General features: G+C 43.0%; 1 protein-coding gene across 6 annotated transcripts in view; it reads right to left on the reverse strand.

Moving 5' to 3' along the window:
* The window catches only part of Poln (DNA polymerase nu), a 147,337-nt gene that overhangs the window by 25,898 nt on the left and 98,044 nt on the right, over positions 1-23,395 (reverse strand). For 5 of the 6 annotated variants that reach the window (XM_021260401.2, XM_021260400.2, XM_087187780.1 and 2 more), the window contains 3 exons: positions 12,842-12,899; positions 11,903-11,980; positions 11,125-11,239 (listed from right to left, as the gene is read on the reverse strand). In XM_021260401.2, the coding sequence (XP_021116060.2) occupies positions 11,125-11,239; positions 11,903-11,980; positions 12,842-12,899 (251 nt within the window). The remainder of the gene's footprint in view (positions 1-11,124; positions 11,240-11,902; positions 11,981-12,841; positions 12,900-23,395) is intronic. The other variant, XM_021260402.2, reaches the window with a different exon arrangement.

Consider the following 23,395-nt stretch of genomic DNA (forward strand, 5'->3'; position numbering starts at 1 on the left):
TTTATTATTGAGATATGATTCATATATTATAAAATTCACCCTTTACAGTGTACAATTTAGGCCCAAGGATGTAGTTCAGTGGTACTGCACCTGCCTGATGAGTCCAAGATCCTGAGTTCAATCCCCAATATCAAAAAAAAAAAAAGATACAGTTCAGTGGTTTTTAGTTCGTTGTCAGCCATCACTACTATTACTTATTTCCAGAACTCTTCCATCAGTCCAAAAAAGAAGCCCACAAACCCCACTAATCTACTTTCCATCCCTGGAGATTTGCCTGATCTGGACATTTCATATAAATGGAATCAGAGAACTTATGATCGGTTTCTTTCAGCAAATCTTGCTTTCAAGTTTCATTCACATCATAGGCATCAGTGCTTCATTCCTTTCTAAGGCTGGATGTAAATATCTCATGCTATGGAAGGACCACTTGTGTTCTCCTCTTTTGTTTTATCTGTTGCTTATGAATAAAACCTCTGGGAACGTTATTGTACAATTTGTGTGGACATTTGTTTTCCTCTCTCTCAGGTACACACCTTCTGCGGTTAATTCTGGAGGAGCTGCCAGGCTGCCTGGCGATTTACCCACTTGCAAAGGATGAGCACTGATCATTATCATCTCAGAGGGAAGCACAGCTAAAGACGCGCCTTTGAGCTCCTTACTGCAAACTCAAGCCCTTAAAGGATAACTAGACTCAGAGGAAGATCTGCTGGAGCTACAGAGGTGAGGCGACCCTCCTCTGCTCACTGCCAAGTGTGTAGTCACTGCTGCCATCAGACCACGAGAGCCATGACAGTTGAGTGGTGGCCAGGAGAGGAAGTGACTGATGGGCAGATTAGGGGCATAGGCCATGGATCAGGGCAACCTACTCCTCCTGTGAGTTCCACCCGAGGCCTGTCCTTGCTGTTACTCCAGGTGCTACACACGAAAGCTGGCTCAAGGGTATGCCTGTACTACCTACTGGACTGGCCTCTTCAGAAGTGTGCGGGTGCACCCAGGTAACCCTATCTGAGGGCCACTGCCCCTTGCTGGGTATTGCCACCCCGGGCCACTGTGAGCACCAGCCTGGTCAAGGCAGCTGTCTGCCTGGCATCTCCTTACTGATGTGCAGAGGCTCCAGCCAGACTCTCAGACTCACTCTCATGGCTCCTCCCCGCTGGCCTGCCACACTCCACACCCCGCTCCTCCCCACTTCTCCTAGTACTGAGTCTGGACCTCTCCAACGTCCCTGCTGTCTGCTCCCTGGATGGCTGGAACAAACCCCTCTTCCTTTCTGGCCCCATAGCCTTTCACTGTGCAGAGCACAGGGGAGTTTAAGGGCAGCCTTGCCGACAACCATGCGGTAGGCATCTAAGGTGGCATGTCTCCTGGTCCCACTAAGACAAAGCAAAGGAATGGGAGGGGGTGATCCACAGGCAAGTGAGTTCCACATAATTAGGAGAGCTGGGGAGGGGTGCGGTGGGGACATGCCCAGTGGGGCGACAGCCACACAGCCCTGGCAGAAGAGGGGGCTGGAAGTGGGAGGGGTGTGGGCTGAGCACAGGTGCACAGAGTAGCCACGTTTTCTCTCTGGCTCTCCACCACTGCCTTGCCACAGACACAGCGACAATGGTGATACCCAGGACGTGGGCCAGAGGGGTCTCTGCACAGATACTCAGGGGTGGGACAATTTCCTCGCATGTCCTCTGTGGCTTCCACTGAGCAGTCTCCAAGCTTCCTACTGCTCCAGGAGGTTCTCCAAATAGTCTCCTCTTCAATTCTCTTTAAAGTCTGGGCTGACGCTTCCTGAAGGTTCCCTCTCTTTGCTTCGAAGGCTCTGAGTATCATAATCCCAAACCAGGAGGTGTCCAAAGCACTTAGAGCACAGACTTGGCTGTTGGCACCTGTTTCCTCATCCATACCAACAGTTACTTCTGTTCCTTCATCTATAAATGGAAAACAGGGACATCCTAGATTTGTTGGTATTAAATGAGATGGGCAATGCCAGCCATAGAGTAAGTAATGACTATAGCTATTTTTACTGCTAAAGAGATGGAAAGCAGACAAGAAGGGACAGAACCCTCAAGAAGGAAGGACACCCAAAAGGTGGTCAGAACAAAAATGCAAATTCAGGGATTTTTCTCCCCCTAAATCGTTCCAGCTCCAACATAAATTGTTCACTTGTGAGGTACTATTGTAGATAGGCAAGTTAATTAGATGTTTTGTAGGCATTAGAAGGACAATAGAGACACATTCACTGAAGGTCAATATCATAAAAAGAGAGAAACTACTACACTCATGTACTTCCCCCAGGCATGAATAGCAGTGATTGATCCTCTAAGCAGGCATCAATCACCTGGGTGAGGGACCAAGACCTTAACCATCCCTTCTAGGAAAGGTCCCTGACCCACCCCTTACTGGAAATCCTTGTTCATCCCTTGTATGCTTGCTATGTGACCTGCTTCCCCATTTGATCCCCATTTAATCAATATTACCTAAACAACTATAGTTGTTGTAATCTTACTGGCTGAGCACAGTTTTGTCCCACCTCATTCCCACCTTGTGATTTCCCTTTGGATCAATATTACCTAAGCGACTGTACTTGTAACCTGCCTAGCTGACTATAGTTTGTGTGTGTTGTTTTTCTTTTGGTACCGGGGATCGAACTCGGGACCTTGCGCTTGCAAGGCAGGTGCCGGAACTACTGAGCTAAATACCCAGCCCTAGTTGCCTATAGTTTTGCCCCACCTTGAACCCACCTCACTTCACGGGTTTGCTCCATAAAACCCCCTGGGAAACAAGGTCCCAGGCAAACCAATTTCCAGTCCCCCTTCTCTCTCTCTTAGACAGAAGCTATCTTTCTCTCAATAATTTTTTCCTTTTTTTTTTGGTACCGGGGATCAATTCAGGACCTTGTACTTGTGAGGCAGGTGCAGTGCCACTGAGCTAAATGCCCAGCCCAATTTTTCCTACTCTGAACCTCCGTTGTTCCTAGAATTCATTCTTTGATTTTAGAGAACACGAAGTTACGTTTCAGGTATCTAGCAGGTTTGAGAGTTACATCTATCCCCTGTATCAACTTGCTGCCCTGTATTAGTACCTGTCACAGTTCCTCCCCCTGCCCCTCGCCTAAGGCAAGTGATGCCATGCTGTGGACTGTTCCACCTCTGCCAGCTGCAGCTGGCCAGGGAGGTTCACACGGGACCTGAGGCTTGTGGCTCACACTTGCTCTGCCAGCGGTACCCTAGTCTGTAAAACTGCAGTGGGAAACAGCAGCAGGGCATGGGCTTGAACATGTGAAGATGCTCTCCCAGATAAGGATGAAATGGCTGACTGTGTTTCCTAGGGAAAGCGGGAGCGGTGCTCCTGGTGGAGCTGGCATTCTGTTGGCCTGTGTCTGTCACTGCACTGTCCGAGAAGGTGCAACACCAGCACTCTGCAGGCGCACAGAGCACTAAACCAGTGTAAAGCCACAATGCTTGCAGGAATATCAGAAGGAGTGAAAGGTGCTAGGCATACAATCAGCTTTTTATTAGAAGAATCTGAAAGATTAAGCAATACTATTTAGGGGAAATGCAACCTCTGAAGCAGACCTCATCCTGCCTGAGGAGTCTGCTACAATTAATCACACAACAGCATTTTATTCCGGAGCGCTACACAGGAGCTCAGGAGCAATAATGTGCGGTGATCCAATATTTAACAATGTGGGTAGCTGGACACCAGCACCATAAATGGTACCCTAAAAGAGCAATAACCAAAGGCATATGATATGGCACTCTAAATGGATATTTTTAAAGGTTTATTTGAAAGGCAATTTCCCCTTTGAAAAAATTGGCAAGAATTTTTCAGAGAGCAAATAATGAAATATACATTCTATGTGTTTCTTTAGTTTCAAGTTTTGGCTCAAATATTTTAAAGTTTTTTTTTTATTAGGTGAATTCAAATTGAAGACTGTTATAACTTTCTAATGATTTGGGGTTTTTTTGTCATTATGAAATAGTCTTATCTTTAGCAACACTTCATTTTGAAGTTTACTTTGATATTAATCTAGTAAACTAGTTTTCTTATGATTAGCATTTATTTTCAAGCTACATATTTATTAGTGTCTTGTAAACAGGTTCTTACAACTGGGTCTTGTCTTCCTGTCTAATCTGGCAATTTGTGCTTTTTCATATTTAAAAAGTATTTTATTAATAAAAATTTTTAAATGAATATTTTATTTTAGCTTTTAATATGGCCATAACTGTATCTATTTACAATTTGTGACTCTTAACTGAAATTTTCAGTTTATTTATGCTAATTTATAGGAACAACTGAGTTTAATCTTCCGCCTCAGCTTTGATTTTTATTTATCTCATCTGCTCTCCACTCTACCTTTCTTGAATTATTTTAGTGGAACCACAAGTTCTTTAATATCCCATTTTATCTCTTCCATTGACATGTCTTCCATAGATTATTTTGGTACGTCATCGACTCCAAGTCCAGTATACTGTGATCCTCCTTATATCAGGTCTTGATGTGGACACCAATGATTAACAAGGCTAGCCTGTCACTCCACATGCACTGTGGGTAAGGGACAGGGACAGAACAGCCATAATAGACATCCGTTTGGAAAAGGAAGAACAAAGTAGACACATCCAATGACTGGCCCCTGGAACCTCTGGATTCTCACTGGATTTCCTTGATTAGGCCCTAACTCTGTTCCCTTGGAGTATCTTCCCAGTCTGGTGTTCCCCTTGGTCTTCTGCTCCTCTTTCTGGAACTGTCTTCCATAACCATTCTTGGCTCTGTGTAGGAGGGTGGTGGAGAAATTGCTTTCCTCAAGCACAGTTCCCACACTGCTTCTTGCCTATGGAAGATTGGGGGCCCAAAAGTTACTTTAAGTTTCAAAAATGATTGCAGAGTATTTTAGCCCAGACTGGTGGTTCTGTGAGAATTGCAGCTCCCAGAAATGCGCGCAGCTCTTCCCTCTTGACTTCAGTCAGTCCCATGCACCACAGATATCCCACCACTCGTTCAGAGATGTGTCCTCTCCAGACTTCACCTTCGGTGCACGATGACCTTGAATGACTGGGAGTATGTAGGAGATCCACAGCCTGTCACTCTCCGCTCTTCTTTTCAGAGCTGCCCAACTGTAAGGATTTGGGTGCCCCTAACTTCTCTTATAAGCTGGCAGTAGACATCAAGGCCCCCACTTTGATTTGTGTTCTCACTCAGCATCTTCAGGTTTACTTTTCATTAGATGGAGGTGAGAATCATTGATACACTCAACTGTGCAAGACTCCAGCTCTCTCGGTTCCTACTTGTACAATGGCCACTTCTTTTCTTGGTTATAGACAATAGCAATCAAATGCACGTTCAGGCATTTGGTTGGCCCAGCTTTGCCTACAGCCACAGCTCAACAGGAATATTATCTCCCTTACAAGTTATCATAGGTGAGAGTTTCACCAAGGGCCATCTTCCAGCCTCCAACAGACATCCTCTCACAGGCAGCCACCTGGCCTCAATGCTGGCTACATTTTGGGATTTGTCACAGTGGTCTTCACAGCACAGACTCCTGAGGGACTATTAGAGCCCAGTCACCTCAAAATCTTACCACCTCATAGTATCTCCCGTCCTCACTACATTCCCTCACAGGTTGGCTCTCTGTTTATAACACAAGATGGTGGAGCAGTTTCTCTCAACACTTTTGCCAGCTATTCCAACAGGGAAGACTGACCAAGAGAAATCACAAGCACCTTCTTAAAGTCTCTGCTTAGGAGTGACACATGTCACTTTTCCACTCCACAGCAAGGCACAGGGCCAGTCTGACGCCCAGCCAGGGAGCTCCAGCCAACAGCACTGGCTTTCAAGCTTTTTTATATGTTCTTGTATATTCCTTGGGATTTTGTACATGGACATTCATGTTATCTGCAAATTGAAGCAGTTTTACTGATCTATTTATTTCTACTGGAGACTATCTCAGAGAAGCACTCAAAGCTTTAGGCAGAAGAAAAACAAATGTATTCTGTCGTGATAAGCTCTTCCTTTAAATTTCAGTCTGAAAATTGTTCAGTCTGAAAATATTTTTATTCTGCATTTTGTAAAACTTTTAGGAAACCTCTAGTGAGGCAGAGGTGAAGATACAAAGGTGACTGAAGAAGGATGAAGGCACGGGTGCAGTGGACCGCAGTGCAAAGTGCTGCGCCTTCCCAGCATCCTGGCGGGCAAGGGCGGGTGACAGGGGCTGCCAGACCCAACTCTCCAGCCCCGGCGCCTGTCTGGTAAACTGCAGCTTCACATATCATTTCTACCATTTCTTCCAAACCTCCTCTTTATATATGACTATAGAATCTAAAGGGTTTTCAAGGAAATTGTTACTCTTCGAAAATGTTACTAAATATTTCAGAATATTTGCCTTTCTGCTTTTTTTGGTTTCAAACAATAAAGCATTTACAGGGAGAAAACATTTTGAAGGGTATTTGATCTGCTTTTTTATCATGTGCTATTCTAGTCCTCTGTTTGGAACATAAAAATCATTTCCACAGCAACTAATTATAGTATAAGTCACAAATGCTGGATTACTATTGCTGGTAGGGAATTAGAAGCAAAGCTTCTTATTTTTGAAGTTCTTCCAAAAACGAATACAACCTAATAAAATGTAGGAAGGACATTACACAATATCCAATGTAGACAGGAACCTTTCAAATCAGCTTTTATGTGTGACCAGCTTGACATGAATCTGACGGGAATTATTTTCTCTCATACATTAAAACTTTATAAAAAAAATCAGCTGAGCATATTTGTGTGGGTCTATTTCTGGTTTCTCTTTTCTGTTCCATTGATCCACGTGTCTGTCCTTCTGCCAACATCACAGTCTCTTGATTGTTGTATATTAAATCTTAGTCTAAGGTAGTGATTCCAACCTGTTTATTATTCATCAAGGTTGTTTTAGCTCTTCTGGTGCCTTTTCATCCACATTTTAGAATAAGCTTCTCTATTATATAAACACCATATCTCAGTTTTAATATGGATAGCATTATAAACCTTTGAATCAAGTTAGGGAAAATTGACATGTTTGTATATTGAGTCTTTAATACCATGAATATAGTATGTTTCTTGATTTATTATATGTCTGATTCATCAGCATTTTGTAATTTTAGGCATCAAATCCTGTACATATTTTGTTAGTTGAACATTTCAGTACAAATAACTCCTCAACTTACAACTGCATTATATGCTGGTAAACCTATTGTAAATGGGAAATGTCATTAAAAAAGAAATAAATGCCATGAAGATTGGAAAAGAAGAAACATTCTACAGCCCATAGTACATATTCCACAGTGTACTGTGTTGCACAGCTGGGATGTTGAGTAGACAAGGTGTGCTAAGTACAGCAGGTTAGATGTATAAAGTGCAGAATGCTTACCTATTGAAGGTTTAGCCATTTAATACACCTAACCTACTGAACACCAGCTCAGCAACACAGCGCACTGCAAATGTCGGTTCTTCCCCCGTGATGACAGGGCTGACCAGGAGCTGCAGTTCACTGCTGCTGACCATGTGGAGAGAGAGGACCACACCACATACCAGTACCCTGAGAAGAGTCTAAAACTCAAAATTTGAAGTGGGGTTTCTACTGTAAGCACATGGTTTTTACACCATGGTAAAGTTAAAAAAAAATAAATTGAAACTTTGCAAACTAGGGACCATTAGGCCAGGGATTTAGCTCAGTGGTGCTGCCGCCTGCCCAGCAAGCGCAAGGACCCGAGTTCAATCCCCGTACCAAACAAACAAACAAACTAACCAGGGACCATCATATTTCATCCTCTTTGGAGTGATTAAAATGGTATTATGTTTTAAATTTCACTTTCTGCATGTTCACTGTCAGTTTATAGAGATGTGATCAATTTTTGTGTGTTGATCTTGGGTCTTGTTGGACTCATTTATTACTTCTAGAATTTTTTAAAATTCCATATATTCTTTGGGATTTTCTACATAGACAATCGTCTCATCTATGAATACAGTTTTACTTCTTCCTTTCCAATTTATATGCAATTTATTTATTTTCCTTATCTTTTGTAGTGGTTGCAACTTTAATACTCAATATTTTTTTTTTTTTTGGTACCAGGGATAGAACTCGGGTCCTTGAGCTTGCGCAGCAGGTGGTGAAACCACTGAGCTAAATCCCCAGACCTTTAATGCTCAATATTAATAAGGTGTTCCTGGTCCCAGGAGAAAAGCATTCTGCTTTTCATCATTAATTCTGCAGTTGGCTTTTTTTAACACAGATGTTCATCAAATTGAGGTTGTTCCCAACTATTTCTAACTTGCTGAGAATTATTATTATTATTATTTTGGTACTAGGGATCGAACTCAGATCCTTGCGCTTGTACAACAGGTGGCAAAACCACTGAGCTAAATCCCTGGCTGAGAATTATTTTTATCATGAATTGGTGTTGAATTTGTCAAAGGCTTTGTCTGCATCAATTAATATGTTCCTATTTTTCTGTTCTTCAGCTTAATATGGAATACACTGATTTGCTCACATGTGATACATAATTCTTTTTTATATATTATTGGGTTTGGTTTACTAATACTGTGCAGCAGATTTTTGCACTTAAATTCATGAGTGACATTGGTCTGTAGTTTTGTCTGTTTTGCTTTTTGACTTTCTTTGTCTGGTTTTGGCATCAGTGTTCATGCTGAATGAATTCATAGAAGGAAGTGCTAAGTGAGCCACTTCTGGTTTTGAGAAGAGGTTCTATAAAACAGATGTCAATTCTTGTTTAGAAGTTTAGTAAAATTCTCCAGTGAACCCATCTGGGCCTCAGACACTTTCAAGTTGCTAAGTGAATTTCTTTAATAGTTCAGTAATATTCAGATTAATTTCATTTTAGCTAGGTTTTGACAGTTTGTGGTTGTCAAGAAATTGGTTTCTTGGAAATGAAGTTGCTCCTAGTGTTCCTTTATTGTCCTTTGAAACAGAAGCCACAGGACAGTGGGAGGAGGACATGAGAGGACAGCAGGAGAGTAGAGGGTGTTCAGGAGTCTCACCCAGGGGAAGTCCTCTTTCAAGACTGAGAGAATGGTGGACAACTGTGCGACAATCAGAAGTGACTGGAGTAGCTGATGAGACTAAGTACTGAGGACATTCTGGACCCCTCCTGAGTTGGATGACTTGCTTCTTGACTGCTCCACTTCATGACTTTCTCCAGCATGTGGGCTGTGAGATGGGAAAGTGTAGTGGGGATCATGCAGGGATAGAGATCTGCAAGCAGAGGGAAGGCAAAGGATACTGGGTCCCAAGGGCGTGGCTGTTGGGGCTGAGCAGGGCACAAGAGGGTCCACAAGGGACTTCAGTGCCCACTGCTCCATCTCCCTGATCCTGACTGAGTGGCCAGAATGTGCTGGGATGACACATCTGCCCCTTGAAGCTCAGCATGGTGAAGGTGAAGGACAGACAGCATCACTGCACACCACGGTACATGACAGGGTGGGACAGGGAGGGCTGGGTGGCTGAGAATGTGAGTGAAGCCAGTGAGGACCACGTGTGCATCTGAGGGTGCTCAGAAGTGGGGAGTGCGTGCTTGACAGGGGACCCTGGCCAGGGTGGAGACCACTGGTGTCAAAGGACAGCACTGCAGAAGGGCAGGGCCAAGCCTGAAGAGGAAAGTGGAGGATGGGGACAGAGGAGAGGCGGCCCCTGCTGATGGCAGGTGGCAGCACTCTGGGTTGGTGTTTTAGAGCTGGACCTGGCTCCTCATAGTGCCGTGTAGCACAGCATCACCTCATTGTAAGTGTCTGGCACTCCGTCTTCTGACAGGCGAGCACCCATCATTCTCTGTTCCTGCCACTTTCCCTGTTGTCACCATCAAACACAATTTCCACAACTATCCACTCTTAAGTCCAGCTTAGAGCATAAGTAAAGTTCTCACTCCTGTTATTTTACAATATTTTAAATAGTTCCTGAATTTTACTATTCAAATGAGTCTTGTGATGGTGGTTTTTTGGTGAGCACAGGGAAGGCTGAACTCTGCTGTATCCACTAGTGTATTTGACAAATCCTTTGTGAGCCCCAGGCTTGGTGGGCACTGCAGGGCACAGATGGGGACCAGACAGGGGCAGCAGCACTGGGGAAGGTCAGGACTGGGTCAGGGAGGGCCCCTGAGGTCATGTCCGCAGGCAGGTGTGGATGAGATCAGGGAAAGAGCTTCCTGAGTCCAAGGTTCAGGAGCAAGCTGAGTGAGGTGGGCAGCTGGGGTGCTGGAGATCAGCCACGGAGGACCAGAGAATGGGCAGCAACAAGGCTAGGAGCAGCCAGCGCCTGCTCTGGCCATAGGGGTGCAGCCTTGGTCTCACAGAGCTCATGAGCCTTCAGGAAAGCAGTGACAATGACAGACACAAGTGTGTGAGGAGCAAGTGCTGGGCTCTGTGTGGGGCAAGAGACAGCCTTCCTGGAAGTGGCACCTCCATTGATCTCAGAGGGTGATCAGGTGACAGATAAGGGGAGGAGGTGAGAGGAGGGGAGGAGGGAGAAGGGCCACAGGGAGCAGGTGAAAGAGAGATGCAATGCAGTGACAGGTGGCACCTGCAGCTGCCCAGGGAGGCCAGTGACTTTCCAACAGCTGACCCCACCCTCCTCTTTCTCACAGCAAATTCTGACTGTGTGGGCAGTGGCCACCCAGCCCAGGTGAGCACCAGGAGGGGAAAAGCCATAGTGATGTCAAAAAGAAAGCCAGGCCTCCTGTGGCAGAGCTGCACCTGAAGGAACCTGCCTCTGGAGAGGCGGAACTTGGACAGGGATTGCCACATACAGCGCAGCACTGACCGAGTGAGGGGGACACAGAGAGAGAGGACCTTCGCCCTCCTTTATGGGGCCGGGAGCTCATATGGCCAGCACCTGGACTCCCTCTTCCTGAGTGACTCACACTTGTTACTCTCCCAGCATTCCCATTCTGTTCCTTGTCGATGGTGAAGAGCTACCAGTTCTTTTGTAATCAGGAAACTCTTGGCATCCTAGCTATCTGCCCTTCTTTTCAAAATGATTAACTACTAGAGAAAAATTTAATTTCTTTCTTATTGAAAATTGCCTTGGAATAACTTCAGACTTGTAACATCATGTTAGCATTCCTGCAGATCTGACAATATTGTCGCTTGTTATCTTACCACTGTGAAGTCAGGGTAGAAAATACATCATCTCTTTCAGATTCCTGGAATAACTTCAGAAGTTCTGGATCCCCAGATAAATGTGCAAGAATGCGCAATTCAATCTGTGAAAAGTCTGTAAGACAGCTCAGTGTTAATGCCGAACTCACCAGCGTGCCCCACTGTTGCTCTCCTGCAGCCCACCCTCAGGCGCCCTCCCCTCCCCGGTGCTGGCCTCCTCTAGCCTCTGCACTGGCCATTCATAGGTCCAAAGATCTCTTTTGCGTCCTGACCAACAACACCTCCTGGGTGGGTGGTGTTCATTGATTTGTTCATTCATTCACTCTACACATCACAACTTTAGGAATTCTAGGTGCCAGGCTCTGTGCATGGGATGCATTATTGAACAAAAGACAATTCTCTTTCCTCATGGAACTTAAATTCTGGAAGGGGGAGGCAGAGAATTTGAATAAATTATTTGGGAAGGCCAGTGAGTGAGCAAGGGGAGGAAACAGTGATGAGGGCCAGGGAGGAGAGAGACAGACCAAGTGGGCTGGGGAAGGATGTGTAGGATCTAAATGTGGCACAGTGATGGGACCTGAGAGCCAGAGACCTGCTATAGTGTACTGTGCATAAGAAACCTTTGTTTTATATAAATATTTGCCTTAGGGTTTATTTGAGAGAATGAGTTCTACAAGTACCTTTGAATTATTCTGCTTGTAAATATTTGAGTTGCATGAGAAGGCCCAGCAGTGAGCCACAGGGACTGGTGGCACCCTCCTCTGCCGCTTGCACATACCTGCTGCCAGGAAGGTGTGGCCTTGGGAGGAGACAAACAGGGCTCTTGGGGAGATAGTGAGAGCCTTGTCTTCTTCACCTGCATGGTCATGCAAGAGCAGGTGGTGAGTGCAGTCATGAGCGGGCTCGCAGCTGTTCCTCAGTACGGAGTTATTTTAATGTCATCCAAAATCAAGTCTAGACTTTTTTGTGATTTCTACTAAGGTAATTTAAAAATAATATTATTAAAATCTAATGAGATTTTTCTGCTCTTAAAACTTTCCGTTCTGTCTAGAATTCTTGACCAAGAAAGGAAAGAGGCAAATATTAATACCCAAATACTTCCGTGAAAGCCTTGTTGATTAGCCCCATGCAGGGCGCGCAGCTATGCCCTTCCTGCTGGCAATCATGAAGGGTCAGGAGGAGACAGAGTGGTTGTGGTCACCTTCCCTGGCTGTTGGAGGTGCCCATTGTGTGTAGAAAAGGCCACTCATGGTGCCTTGGGGTGCTGCTATGCCCTCCCACCCAGCCCCTGAGGGCAGGGGGAGCACTGGCCCCAACACAGATGGTTATGGGGAGTGGGTGACACGGCACTGCTTGAAAGAATGTTGGTGTGCTTTTATAAACACTTTCAGCAATTTTCAGACTTTAATAAAAGCCAGTGGTATTGCATATTTGTTTTGTCTTTATTGGGAAGTTGGTGGGGGAGAGATGGTAGGAGGGGATCTACTTCCCTGGTATAATTATTGTCTATTTTAACTTGTAAACTCCTGAAAGGGATGTACCATATCACTTCAGCTGTTTTTATTTTTTCAATGTATATTTAAATCCTAGTCATGCGAATAAAGAGAATAACTTCAGGAAAGTGAAGCGGTTGCATAGAAAAGGCAGTTATAAACATTTCTAGGTTTTATAAAAGATGTGACCTGAGATTTTATCAAAGTAGAAAGAAATGAGTTACCTTTAAATATCGGAGGTGTAGTAATTTGAATTGGTTGCTTGGAGATACCTTGGATATTCTGTTATTATTAAGAAGAGACTAGCTTTAGTTGAAATATCTACTCTTAAATTAATCTGTACCATGTGAAGGTATTGAAATGCATAATATTATACTAAACATAAACAAAATAAGTAATGTCAATGAATCATGCATGCACATATTAACATTTAATGCAACTAATATCGAAACATAATTTTGCTGGGGATGCCAGTAAGTACAATCAGCAAATTCGAGAGCAGTTCTGAGTCTAGCCATGTGTAATTACACACAGTAACTCTCTAGGCAGCCCAAATCATGAGGTGGTTAACTTAATTTTTCCTATGTAATATGATAAAGGTGGACCTCTGTGAAATGTGTGCATTGTCATTAGTTTAAGGTTGTGTTTTAAGATGAGATTTTTGGCCTCTGCCCCGAGTGCCCTCCCCCTGCTCCTGGTGCCAGGTGTCTTCCTGTGACTGGTGGAGGATGTGGCTGCATGCCTTACAAACCCTTCAGGGCTGTTTTTGGTTTTTGGGGTTTTTTTTGGTACCGGAGATCGAACTTGGGTCCTTGAGCTTGCGCAGCAGGCAGCACAACCACTGAGCTAAATCCCCAGCCCTCGGGGCTGTTTTTAAAGCCTCTTTGCTCTACATCTTTACAACTTCAGGTAATGAGCAACAGCCATGTTCTTGCCTATTTCCACTGGTCACATCCTGAGACTTTCTACTGTCATATCCCCTGATCGTTGGTGGTGACTTCCTGACTGGGTCTGGCTAATTCTCCTCTCAAGCTGTCTTAGGGATGATGTTCTGTAGGTCCCTTAGCAGGTCCGGGAGGTGGCAAAATAGGCAGTTTCTCCTTATTTTTTAAGGTGAGGACACTGAAGGCTGAAGGTGTTGAGTCAGCAGCTCTCAAGTGTTCTGTGCCTTAGAATCACATGATACTTTTAAAACTTCCAAAACAGTCACAGGATAAACCTGGTAATAGAGATGACAGAAAAAAACGCCAGCGAACTTGAGAGTAGATCAAGAGAAACTGCCTAATCAAAAGGAGGGGAAAATACTGAAAAAACTGAACAGAGCTTCAGGGACCTGGAGGATAATATCAAAAGTACAATATCAGTTTATGTTATTTTATCCCCTGAAGGTAAAAAATTAAAAAAAATTATGACTAGAATTTCCCCAAATTTAGTGAAAGACAATTTTTCTAGTTCAAGAAGATGAGCAGCCCTAAGTATGATAGGATAAAAGAAAACTAGGCCCAGAAATATCTTAATCAAACTGCTGAAAAACAAAAATTTAAAAACATGTTGAAAGCAGTCAGAGCAGAATGCTACATTTCACACAGAGGAAGAACAATCTCTCTGACTGCAGATTTCCCCTTGGAGCCAAGCACACAGAGGAGGAAGTGGAATCACACCTCAAAGGCCGGAGGAAAAGATGTGTCAGCCCAGAACTCCAGCAAATACAAATTCCAGGAATGAAGGCGAATTAAAGACTTTCTCAGATAAAATGAAGAGAATCTGTCTTCAGTAGTCCTACGCTAAAAGAAATGCTACAGGAAGTTCTTTAGGCCAAAAGAAAATGTTTCCTAAGGAAACCTAGAAGTTCAGGAATGAAGGATGGACAACAGAAATGGCCAAGATCTGGATAAATAAATATGAGGTGTGATAAAAAATATATTTATATGCCAGGCGTGATGACACACAACTGTAATTCCAGCATGTGGGAGGCTGAGGCAGGAGGATTGCTACCAGTTTGAGGTCAGCCTGGGCTACATAGTGAGTTAAAGGGCAGTCTGAACCTCATAGTGAAAGCCTGTCTCAAAAGACAAAAAACAAAACAAAACAAAACAAAATATATATATTGTGAATGTTTACTTTTAAAAAAATTTATTACAGTAAAAGACATGTTGTCATCAATCCCCTTCAAAATACTTTCCCTCACTTCAAACATACTTATCCCATGGTTCTTGTCACTTTCTGAAGCAGTTTTAGAAGTCTTCACTTGTGTATTTAACCTGTCTTGCCTTGATGTCCTGAATTGATTCAAAATGTTTACCTTTCATATTTCATTTGATTCTGGGGAACAGCCAGAACTTTCATGGTGCCACATCTGGTAAATAAGGTGGCTGAGGACACCTTCCTGTTTTTATTTGACAGAAATTGCCATAAATTTTGTTTTTGGTACCAGGAATCGAACTCAGGACCTTATGCCATAAATTGATCAACAATGTGTGATAAAAATACAATTTTTAAATTAAAAAATTTGTTATAGTAAAAGACACATCATCATTAATCACCCTCCAGATACTCAAAATACTTCCCTTTGCTTTGAACACATTTATCCCATCACTCTTAGCTTTAACTATAATAAGTTTTTTAAAAATTTAAACATTCATCATATCTTTTATTTTTATTTTATTCTATTTTTTATTTTTTGGTACTGGGGATTGAACTTGGCACCTTATGCTTGTGAGGCATTCAGCGGAACCACTGAGCTAAATCCCTGGCCCTCATCATATCTTTTAATCACTTCTTGTATAACAGACTTTCTTCAAATTCTTTTTTTTGGTATCAGGGATCAAACTCAGGACCTTGCACTTGTGAGGCAGGTGCAGTGCCACTGAGCTAAATTCCCAGCCCATCAAATTCTTTAAAATATGTAGCTGTTAGCTGGGCATGGGTGGCATAGGCCTGTAATCCCAGGACTCAGGAGGCTGAGGCAGGGGGACCGCTGCAAGTTCGAGGGCAGCCTGGACTACATAATGAGTTCAAGGCAAGCCTGAGCTACACAGTGAGACCGTCTCAAAAAAAAAAAAGCTGTTGAAAACAAAAATTATAACACTTTTTTACATGTGACAATTTCAGCATAAAGTAAGGGAGGTAAAGGAAGGTAAGAGTTTTGCATCTTTCTTGAATTGATAAAATATGAAATCTAAGAATGTCTAAGATTGGATATTACTATAATTTATATAGTAGTCACTAAAAATATTATACAAAGAAACATTCCCAAATCATTATGTGAATTAAAATTAAAATTAAATTCTAAAATTTATTCAATAATTTAAAGGAAGACAGGAAAAGGAACAGGAGAATGCAGCTCTACACAGAAAAGGGAATATTTCCTAATACATTTTATAGACCAGTTAGAATACTGATAGCAAAACTGGAAAAAGATATTACAAGAAAAGAAGACTATAGAGCAATATTCCTTGTTAAAATGGACAAAAATCCTAAAAAAATATTATATGTAGCTGAATATCTATCTATTCATCTATCTATCTGAATTTCATTTGCATAGAGAGAGAGAGGGGAGAAGAAGAAGAGGAGGAGGGAGAGAGATAAGGAAAGACAGAGAAGAGAATGCATCATGATGATGTGGGGTTAGTCCCCCCAAATCCCAGGCTTGGTTGGTTCAACATCAGAAAATCTATCAATATCACTAAATTAAAGAAGAAAAAAAAAATCACATGATCATGATGAAATTAAATATCCATTGATAATTGTTAAAAAAGGAAACCCTCTTAACAGGATAAAGGGAATTTATGAAAAAATTCAAAGCTAACATCATCCTTAATAGTGAAAGAGTCAATGTTTTGCCCTTAAAATCAGAAAAAAGGCAGTTTGATCCCCGGTACAAAAAAAAAAAAAAAAAAAATCAGGGGCCGGGGATTTAGCTCAGGGGTTTTGCCACCTGCTGTGCGAGCGCAAGGACTAGAGTTCGATCCCTGGTACAAAAAATATATATATATATCAGAAAAAAGGCAAGGATGTCTGTTCCCAACACATATTCATTATTGTATGGGAAGTCCTAGCCCCCATAATAAGGCAGGAAAAAGAAATATAAAGCATGCTGTAGAAAAGACATAAAAAAGTCATTGGTCACTGAAGACATGATTATCTAGGTAGAAGATCCATGGAAAGTACAAAAAAGCTTCTTAGGACAAATAACTGAGTTCACCAAGGCCCTACAATGTGGTCAATATACAAAATTAATTACACCTACATATTATCAATGACTGATTGGACACTGAAATTAAATAAAACAATTATAAGCATTTAACACTTAAAATATTTAGGTATAAATCTGTATGCTGAAAATTGCTTGTTATATCATTAGGTACTTGTGTATATTTATTTTATGTTTTGGATTACAATTCATGCTCCTTGTGTTAATCAGATTATTCCTGCTCTAGCCACCACTGAGATCTCTTTCAGTTGGCTTCTGTGTCCCTTTAACACAATCTACCCCCCTCCTAAGCATTTTCTTATTTTCTGGCACTATGTGATGTCCTGGGCTCATCTTGTATATTTTCTGCCCTAGCCATTTCTTCAAATCTGGATTTAACTTTATTAGAATGTGGTATCAGTTCTGGGTCTGAGTGCGCTCTTTGCTACGGGCAGTCATGGGAGGCTCTCCACTGACAGAGTAAGGAGATACATGTGTATGTACCAACCTGTGTACCTACTGCACAGGCACAGTGGTATCTGCATGTGAAGCTGTACTCCTGAGGAAAGCAAACTCATCAACTACAATACAGTGATTACATTCAGTTCCTTCCATCTTTGGTCTTCAAGACTCTCTCCATTTTGGGTCATTCCCCCAACTTTCCCTGGTGAGGTTGTTTCACATTTTTGATATGGTTAGATTGAAATATCACATTCTGCATTCCATCCAGAAATCCCCCAGTCTCATAAATGATCTTTTTAATGATCTTGCATTCATTAAGGTTCACTCTTGGTGTTGTATATACTATGGGCTTTAACAAATGTGCAGTGGCAACTACCCACAATGTAGTGTCATACGAAACAGTTTCACCTTGCTAAAAAACTCCCAGCTTTATCTATTCAGCTTCACCTCCCAATCCTGGCCCTGAGCTTCTGGCAACCACTCATCTCTTTACTGTATCTGTTGTTTTGCCTTTTCTGGAATGTCAGGTAATTTGGAATCATATGGTATACAGACTTTCCAGATTGGCTTAACTTGGCAATTTAAATTCACTCTGAATTTAAGATTAATCTATGTCTTTTATGGCTTCCTAGTATATTTCTTTTAATCACTGAATAATATTTGTCTGGTTTGTTTATCCATTCACTTACTGAAGGACAGCTTGGTTGCTTCCAGTTTTCGGCAATACTGACAAAGCTTCCATAACCATTTGTATAAAGGTTTTTGTGCAGACATAAATTTTCAAATCCGTTTGGTAAATATCTAGGAGTAGAACGGCTGGATCACATAATATTTAGTTTTGTATGAAAGTGCTAAACTCTCCCAAAGTGGCTGCATCATTTTTTATTCCCACTAGCAATGATGAGAGTGCCTATTGCCCCACATTCTCACCAGCAATAATTATAAATTTAAAAATTCAAATTTTATGTATTTATTTGGATTTCAGCTATTGTAATAGGTATGTAGTGGTGCCTGATTGCTGTTTTAACTTCCCTTCCTTTTATACACCACCTACTCTTCCTCACCCATTAAGTCTCAGCACAAGTCCTTGTTATAGTTTTTATCTACATGGCCTTGAAGAGCCTCATGCACTCCCAGGCAGGGCTCTCAGAGGGTGACTGGAGTATGGAGGTGATATTGCTGACTCGCTGTTGGGAGGTTGGGTCTGGTCAGAAGAGGCAGGTTCCTGAGGGCGTGACCTGGAAGAGTTTATCCCCTTCCCTGGCTCCTCTTCACTTTGCTGCCCAGCTGCCATGCCATGAGCAGCTTTCCTCCGCGCCATGCCCTACCACCCTGCTGTTTTTGCCCTGCTTCACCACAAGTGAAACCTCTACAAAATGTGAGACAAAATAATCTTCTTTAAGTTGCGAATGTCAGGTATTATGTCTCAGCAACAAGAAAGTGACCAAGACATCGCGTTTTCCTAAAGAAGCCTCTGATTGCACCCTTCAAATGTCAGTCCAAACACTGATCATAGCATTGAACAACCAGGTTCTGGATCCCTCCCTTTCAGCTGTGCCTCGCAGACAGAAAGTGCTTTTTACTGAATGAGTAAGGCTGAGGTGCATCCTAAGCATATCAATCACCCAAAATGGAATACATTTAATATACAAATGGCCATTTTTTTTTTTCCTGTATCGGAGATTGAACTCGGGACCTCGAGGTTGCAACGCAGGCAGGATGCCACTGGGCTAAATCCCCAGCCGCAAATGGCCACTTTTTTTTTTTGGTACTGGGGATCGAACTCAGGACCTTGCGCTTGTAAGGCAGGCACGCTGCGTTAAATCCCAGCCCTGGCCACTTTTGACTTAACTCCTTCTTTTTGCTTATGCCCTTCATATGCCTCCATACAATATCTATTAAGTACCACTACACACACAGTGCCAGGGAATATAGTCAGGGAAGGATAGCAATTCAAAATGGTCAGGCACAAACCTGGCCTTCTGGGAGTTATCCTCCGTCCGATGTGTGTGTTACACTCATAAATCATGTAACACAGGGTTCAAATGAACAAAATTGAAAGGCAGTCGCAAGAAGTCTCCCTGGTTCCTGTGAGGGAAGGAGGGAGTGCTTTGGGTCCCTGAAGATTGGAGCTAAGAAATAGACACAGTAAATTTCCAGGAAAGGAGACAGGAAGCAGCTAAGGAACCACATGTGTTTCTACTGTAACTATTGTTCAAGGTACCCCAGCAAAGCCTTTACGCAGGAGGGTGTGGGCCCATGTGAGCTCTCTGTAGCGTTGCCTTTCTTGTCATTTTGCCTATGAACCAAATCCTGAGGAACAACTTCCCTAGGCTGCTGCCACTGATCTCAGTCTCAGGCAAAGTCACTGGATATGAGCAAAATGTGGACACACTTTCTGTCAAGGAGTAACACACATCTTCTGTAGTTCAGCAGCCAGGGCAGTCCTTCTTCCCAGCAGAAATCTCCTGAGCCTCATCTTTACCAGCTTTCTGGTCTTTTGAGCTCTGACCAGAATCTTCCTTACAGTAAGCCTAAGCCTAAAGTATTCCAGCTCTACTTTTTTTTTGGTACCGGGCTTCAAACTCAGGACCTTGTGCTTGTGAGGCAGGTGGTGGAACCACTGAGCTAAATCCCTGGCCCTCTAGCTTTACTATTTCAGCTGGCTTCTCTGAATCTTTCCTAACTCTTTCCCTTCCCACAAGCCAGTTCCAAAGGCTCTTGAGCCACATGGCCAGGTAATAGCAGAGCACTGGCCCCACTCCCAGTACCAAATTCTGTGTTAGTTACTTTTCTCTCATTGCTAAGATAAAATACCCAACATCCAACGTTAAAGGAGGAAAAGGTTTATTTAGTTCACAGTTTGTAAAGGTTTCAGTCCATAATTGGCTGGCTCCAAAGCAGGGTAGCAAATGGCAAAGGGGCGTCATAAAGGAGAAATGTTTCATGGCATCCACATGGTAGCAAAAGCAATAAGGGAACCCTGACAGTGTGTTTTTGCCCCTTTTGTCTTGTCCAGACTACTGGAATCAGGGCGGTGCCAAACCAATCAGTATATTGGTTTAGTAATCACATGCCCTTAATCCCAGCATCACACATTCTAGATTCAATCACTTCTGGAAAAGCCACCTATGACTGTATGAGGCCTTTGAGAGACATCTAGACCAAACCATAACACATGGGGTTAGTGGATTCAAGAGCAGGCAGCTGGAGGATGTCAGTAAGGCCTGCCCCAGGATGTGTGGGTGAGAAGGGTAGGAAAGAATCACACCAGAAGGCAGACTAAAGGCTTGATGGCTAGCTGGGTTCTGGTCTGAGTGATGGGGTGACCCAAGGAACCATCATCCACATGAAGTTTAAAAATACTCTAGTCAGCAACGGGAGACTCTGGCTACCCAGAGCCATGGATGGAAGCTAAGCACACAGTGCCTTCTTTTTCGAGATGCCTGAAGGAAAGCTGAATGAACACACATTGGAGGCTCTTGAGTATCTAGGTAGGCATGGAAAACACCAATAAAGGAGGTGCTTGTGCAGCAGGCCAGGGAGAAGGACTGGTGGAGGGAGAGGGGCTCACACCTCTAGGAAGGGGACAGGTCCATGGTGGCTGGCCCTCCAATGTCCTGGTGAGCAGGGCAAGAGAGGAAGAGGAGACTATTGTGAGCTGCTGGGATGACAGAGTCAAGCCAGGTCACTACCACAGGCAGAATGGAAATGGCTGAGCAAAGGAAACAAGCAGGGCCACAAGAGGGAAGTGTGGTCTCTGTCAGACAGGGAAGGCAGGAGTCTGGGCCAACAGCTCAGCTGGGGCAGTGTGACTGGGAGCAAGCAATTCCTCTTCTACCTACCTTGATGATGGATTCTAAATTTCAGATCATGATTCTTTAGCATATTAAAAGGCGAAACAGAATTAAATAGGAAACAGCAGTGTGTGGTGCAAATGGTGGTACCTGCTGGGCCTATGGCCTAAGGAAGAAGAAGTGTACAGCAAGTACTAGAAGATTCCCATTGTGAGCATGAGTAATGCATGGAATATGTTCGTTTTACTCTAAATAAAAGCAGTAAAACATTAATTGTTAAAATAAAGTATTATTATGATTTACATCTAAAATTTCCCCCCAAATTCTCATGTGTTCAGAGGTGGGGCTTTTGGAGATTGATTAGTTTGTGGGGGTGCTATAGTCATTGGTGGATTAGTCCATTGATGACTTCATAGCCAACTGTGCTGTCTAGAGTTGGGGCCTGGTTGGAAGAGGTTGGTCACTAGGGGTATGACCTGGAAGGATGTATTCTTGTGTTCAGATTCTCCCTTCTCTCTCTGATTTCTGGCTGCCTTGAGTTGAGCAACTTTCCTTCACCAAGCCCTTCTACCATGCCTTTTTTGCCTTGGAGCCAGCCAACCATGGATCGAACCCCCCGAAACCATAAAAATAAGCCTATCTTCCTTAGTTTAGTTTTCAGTTATTTGGTCCCAGCGAGGAGAAAGTAACTAATATAGAAAATTGGTACCAGAAAATTAGGGTTGTTGTTGTACCTATAATTTATCATGTGGTTCAAAAGCCTTTGGAACTAGTTTGCAGGAGGAGTTTGGAAAGGTTTGAAGATGTGGGCTAAAGAAGTCCTAAAATGCTGCAAGCAGAGCCTCAAGAGCAATTCTGATTGCAGCTCAGTAGAACAGAATGTGGATAGGAATGTGGACAATAAAGGCCAGGCTCATGAGGTTTCAGACAGGAATGATTACTCTGTTAGGAAATGGTGGACAAGAGGCCATTTGTGTTACATTCTGGCAAAGAACTTTTCTATATTTTGTCCAAGTCAAAAGACTTTGTGAAAGGTTGAATTTAAAGGTGGAAGGTTAATTAATCTGGTAGAGGAAATTTCAGAGTTCAAGGTGTGGCATGGGCACTGCTGGGTGCTTTTAGCCAGAGCCACCATGAGAATCTTGAGCAAAAAGCAGAGCAAAAATATTTTTAAAAAATTTTCAGCTTGGCCAGAAAGAAAGTGTGTGTAAATCTGGGTCCAAGGAGAGGATGGTCACTGAGGAATTTAGTGCCATTAAAAAGAATCCAAGTACTTTGTACTGGAAAAACAGAAAATAGGCTTTGAAGACATGTGAGGCACTGGCCAGATCTCACCCATCACAGGCTCAAAGGTGAAACAGGGTAAACTCCTTTGAAAGACCTTGCTTTGAGAAGAGATCCCAGGGCACCTTGCTCACTAAGGGCCATTTAGGGAAATGTATCCCCAAGTTCAGCCATCCAGACATTCAGATGGTACTGGAGCTATTGTCCTTCGAGGTCTAGCTATTGCTCAAGGTGGCAGATATTGGTATCATTCATGTATTGCTTTTATATCTTTAGGCATGCTGAATGCAAGAGTTTCAAGATTATAAAGGCTTCTACCAAGACTTCAAAGGAAAGCCTGGGAGGCCAGAAAAAAATGTGTGACAGGGATCACAGTCCATGCCAGGAGCCCCTAAAAGGCAAAGTATAAAGCTATAAGAGTGAAACCAAAACTGTGTTGGAGACCTCAGGAAGTTGGAGATGCCAGGAACACAGAATGTCTGCAGAGGGGAGTTATAGGCAGTGGGCAGTATTTAATGTTTGCCTTACTTGATTTTGGTCTTGCTTTGGTCCCATTCCTTTCTATGCTCCCATTCCTCCTTTTGGCATGGGAATATTTACCCTATGCCACTATATATTGGATGTATTTAACTTTCTTGTTGATTTTTACAAGAGCTCACAGTTAAGAGTTTGTCTTGATTGTCAGAGAAGACTTTACACTTTTGAGCAATGCTGGAACTATTAGGACTTTGGTGACTCTTGGAACCTTTTGCCTAATGAGATGGACACAGCCTTTTGGGGGTCAAGGTAGAATGTTATGGCTTAGATCTAAAATGTCCCCCAAAAGTCACATGTGTTCAGAGGTGGGGCTTTTGAAAAGTGATTTGATCATGGTGGCACTATACTGATCAGTCAATTAATCCAGTGATGAGTTCATAGCCGAATGTGCTGCTAGGGGTTGGGGTGGGATATCCTTGTCTCCAACTCATCCTTCTCACTCTGCTTCCAGGCTGCCATGAATTGAGTAGCTTTCCTTCACCAGAACCTTCCTCCATGTCCTGAAG

This window comes from Heterocephalus glaber, unplaced genomic scaffold (genome assembly GCF_053883595.1).
Source record: "Heterocephalus glaber isolate CG9 unplaced genomic scaffold, H.glaber_assembly_v1.0 deba00001509, whole genome shotgun sequence".
Classification (NCBI taxonomy): domain Eukaryota; kingdom Metazoa; phylum Chordata; class Mammalia; order Rodentia; family Bathyergidae; genus Heterocephalus; species Heterocephalus glaber.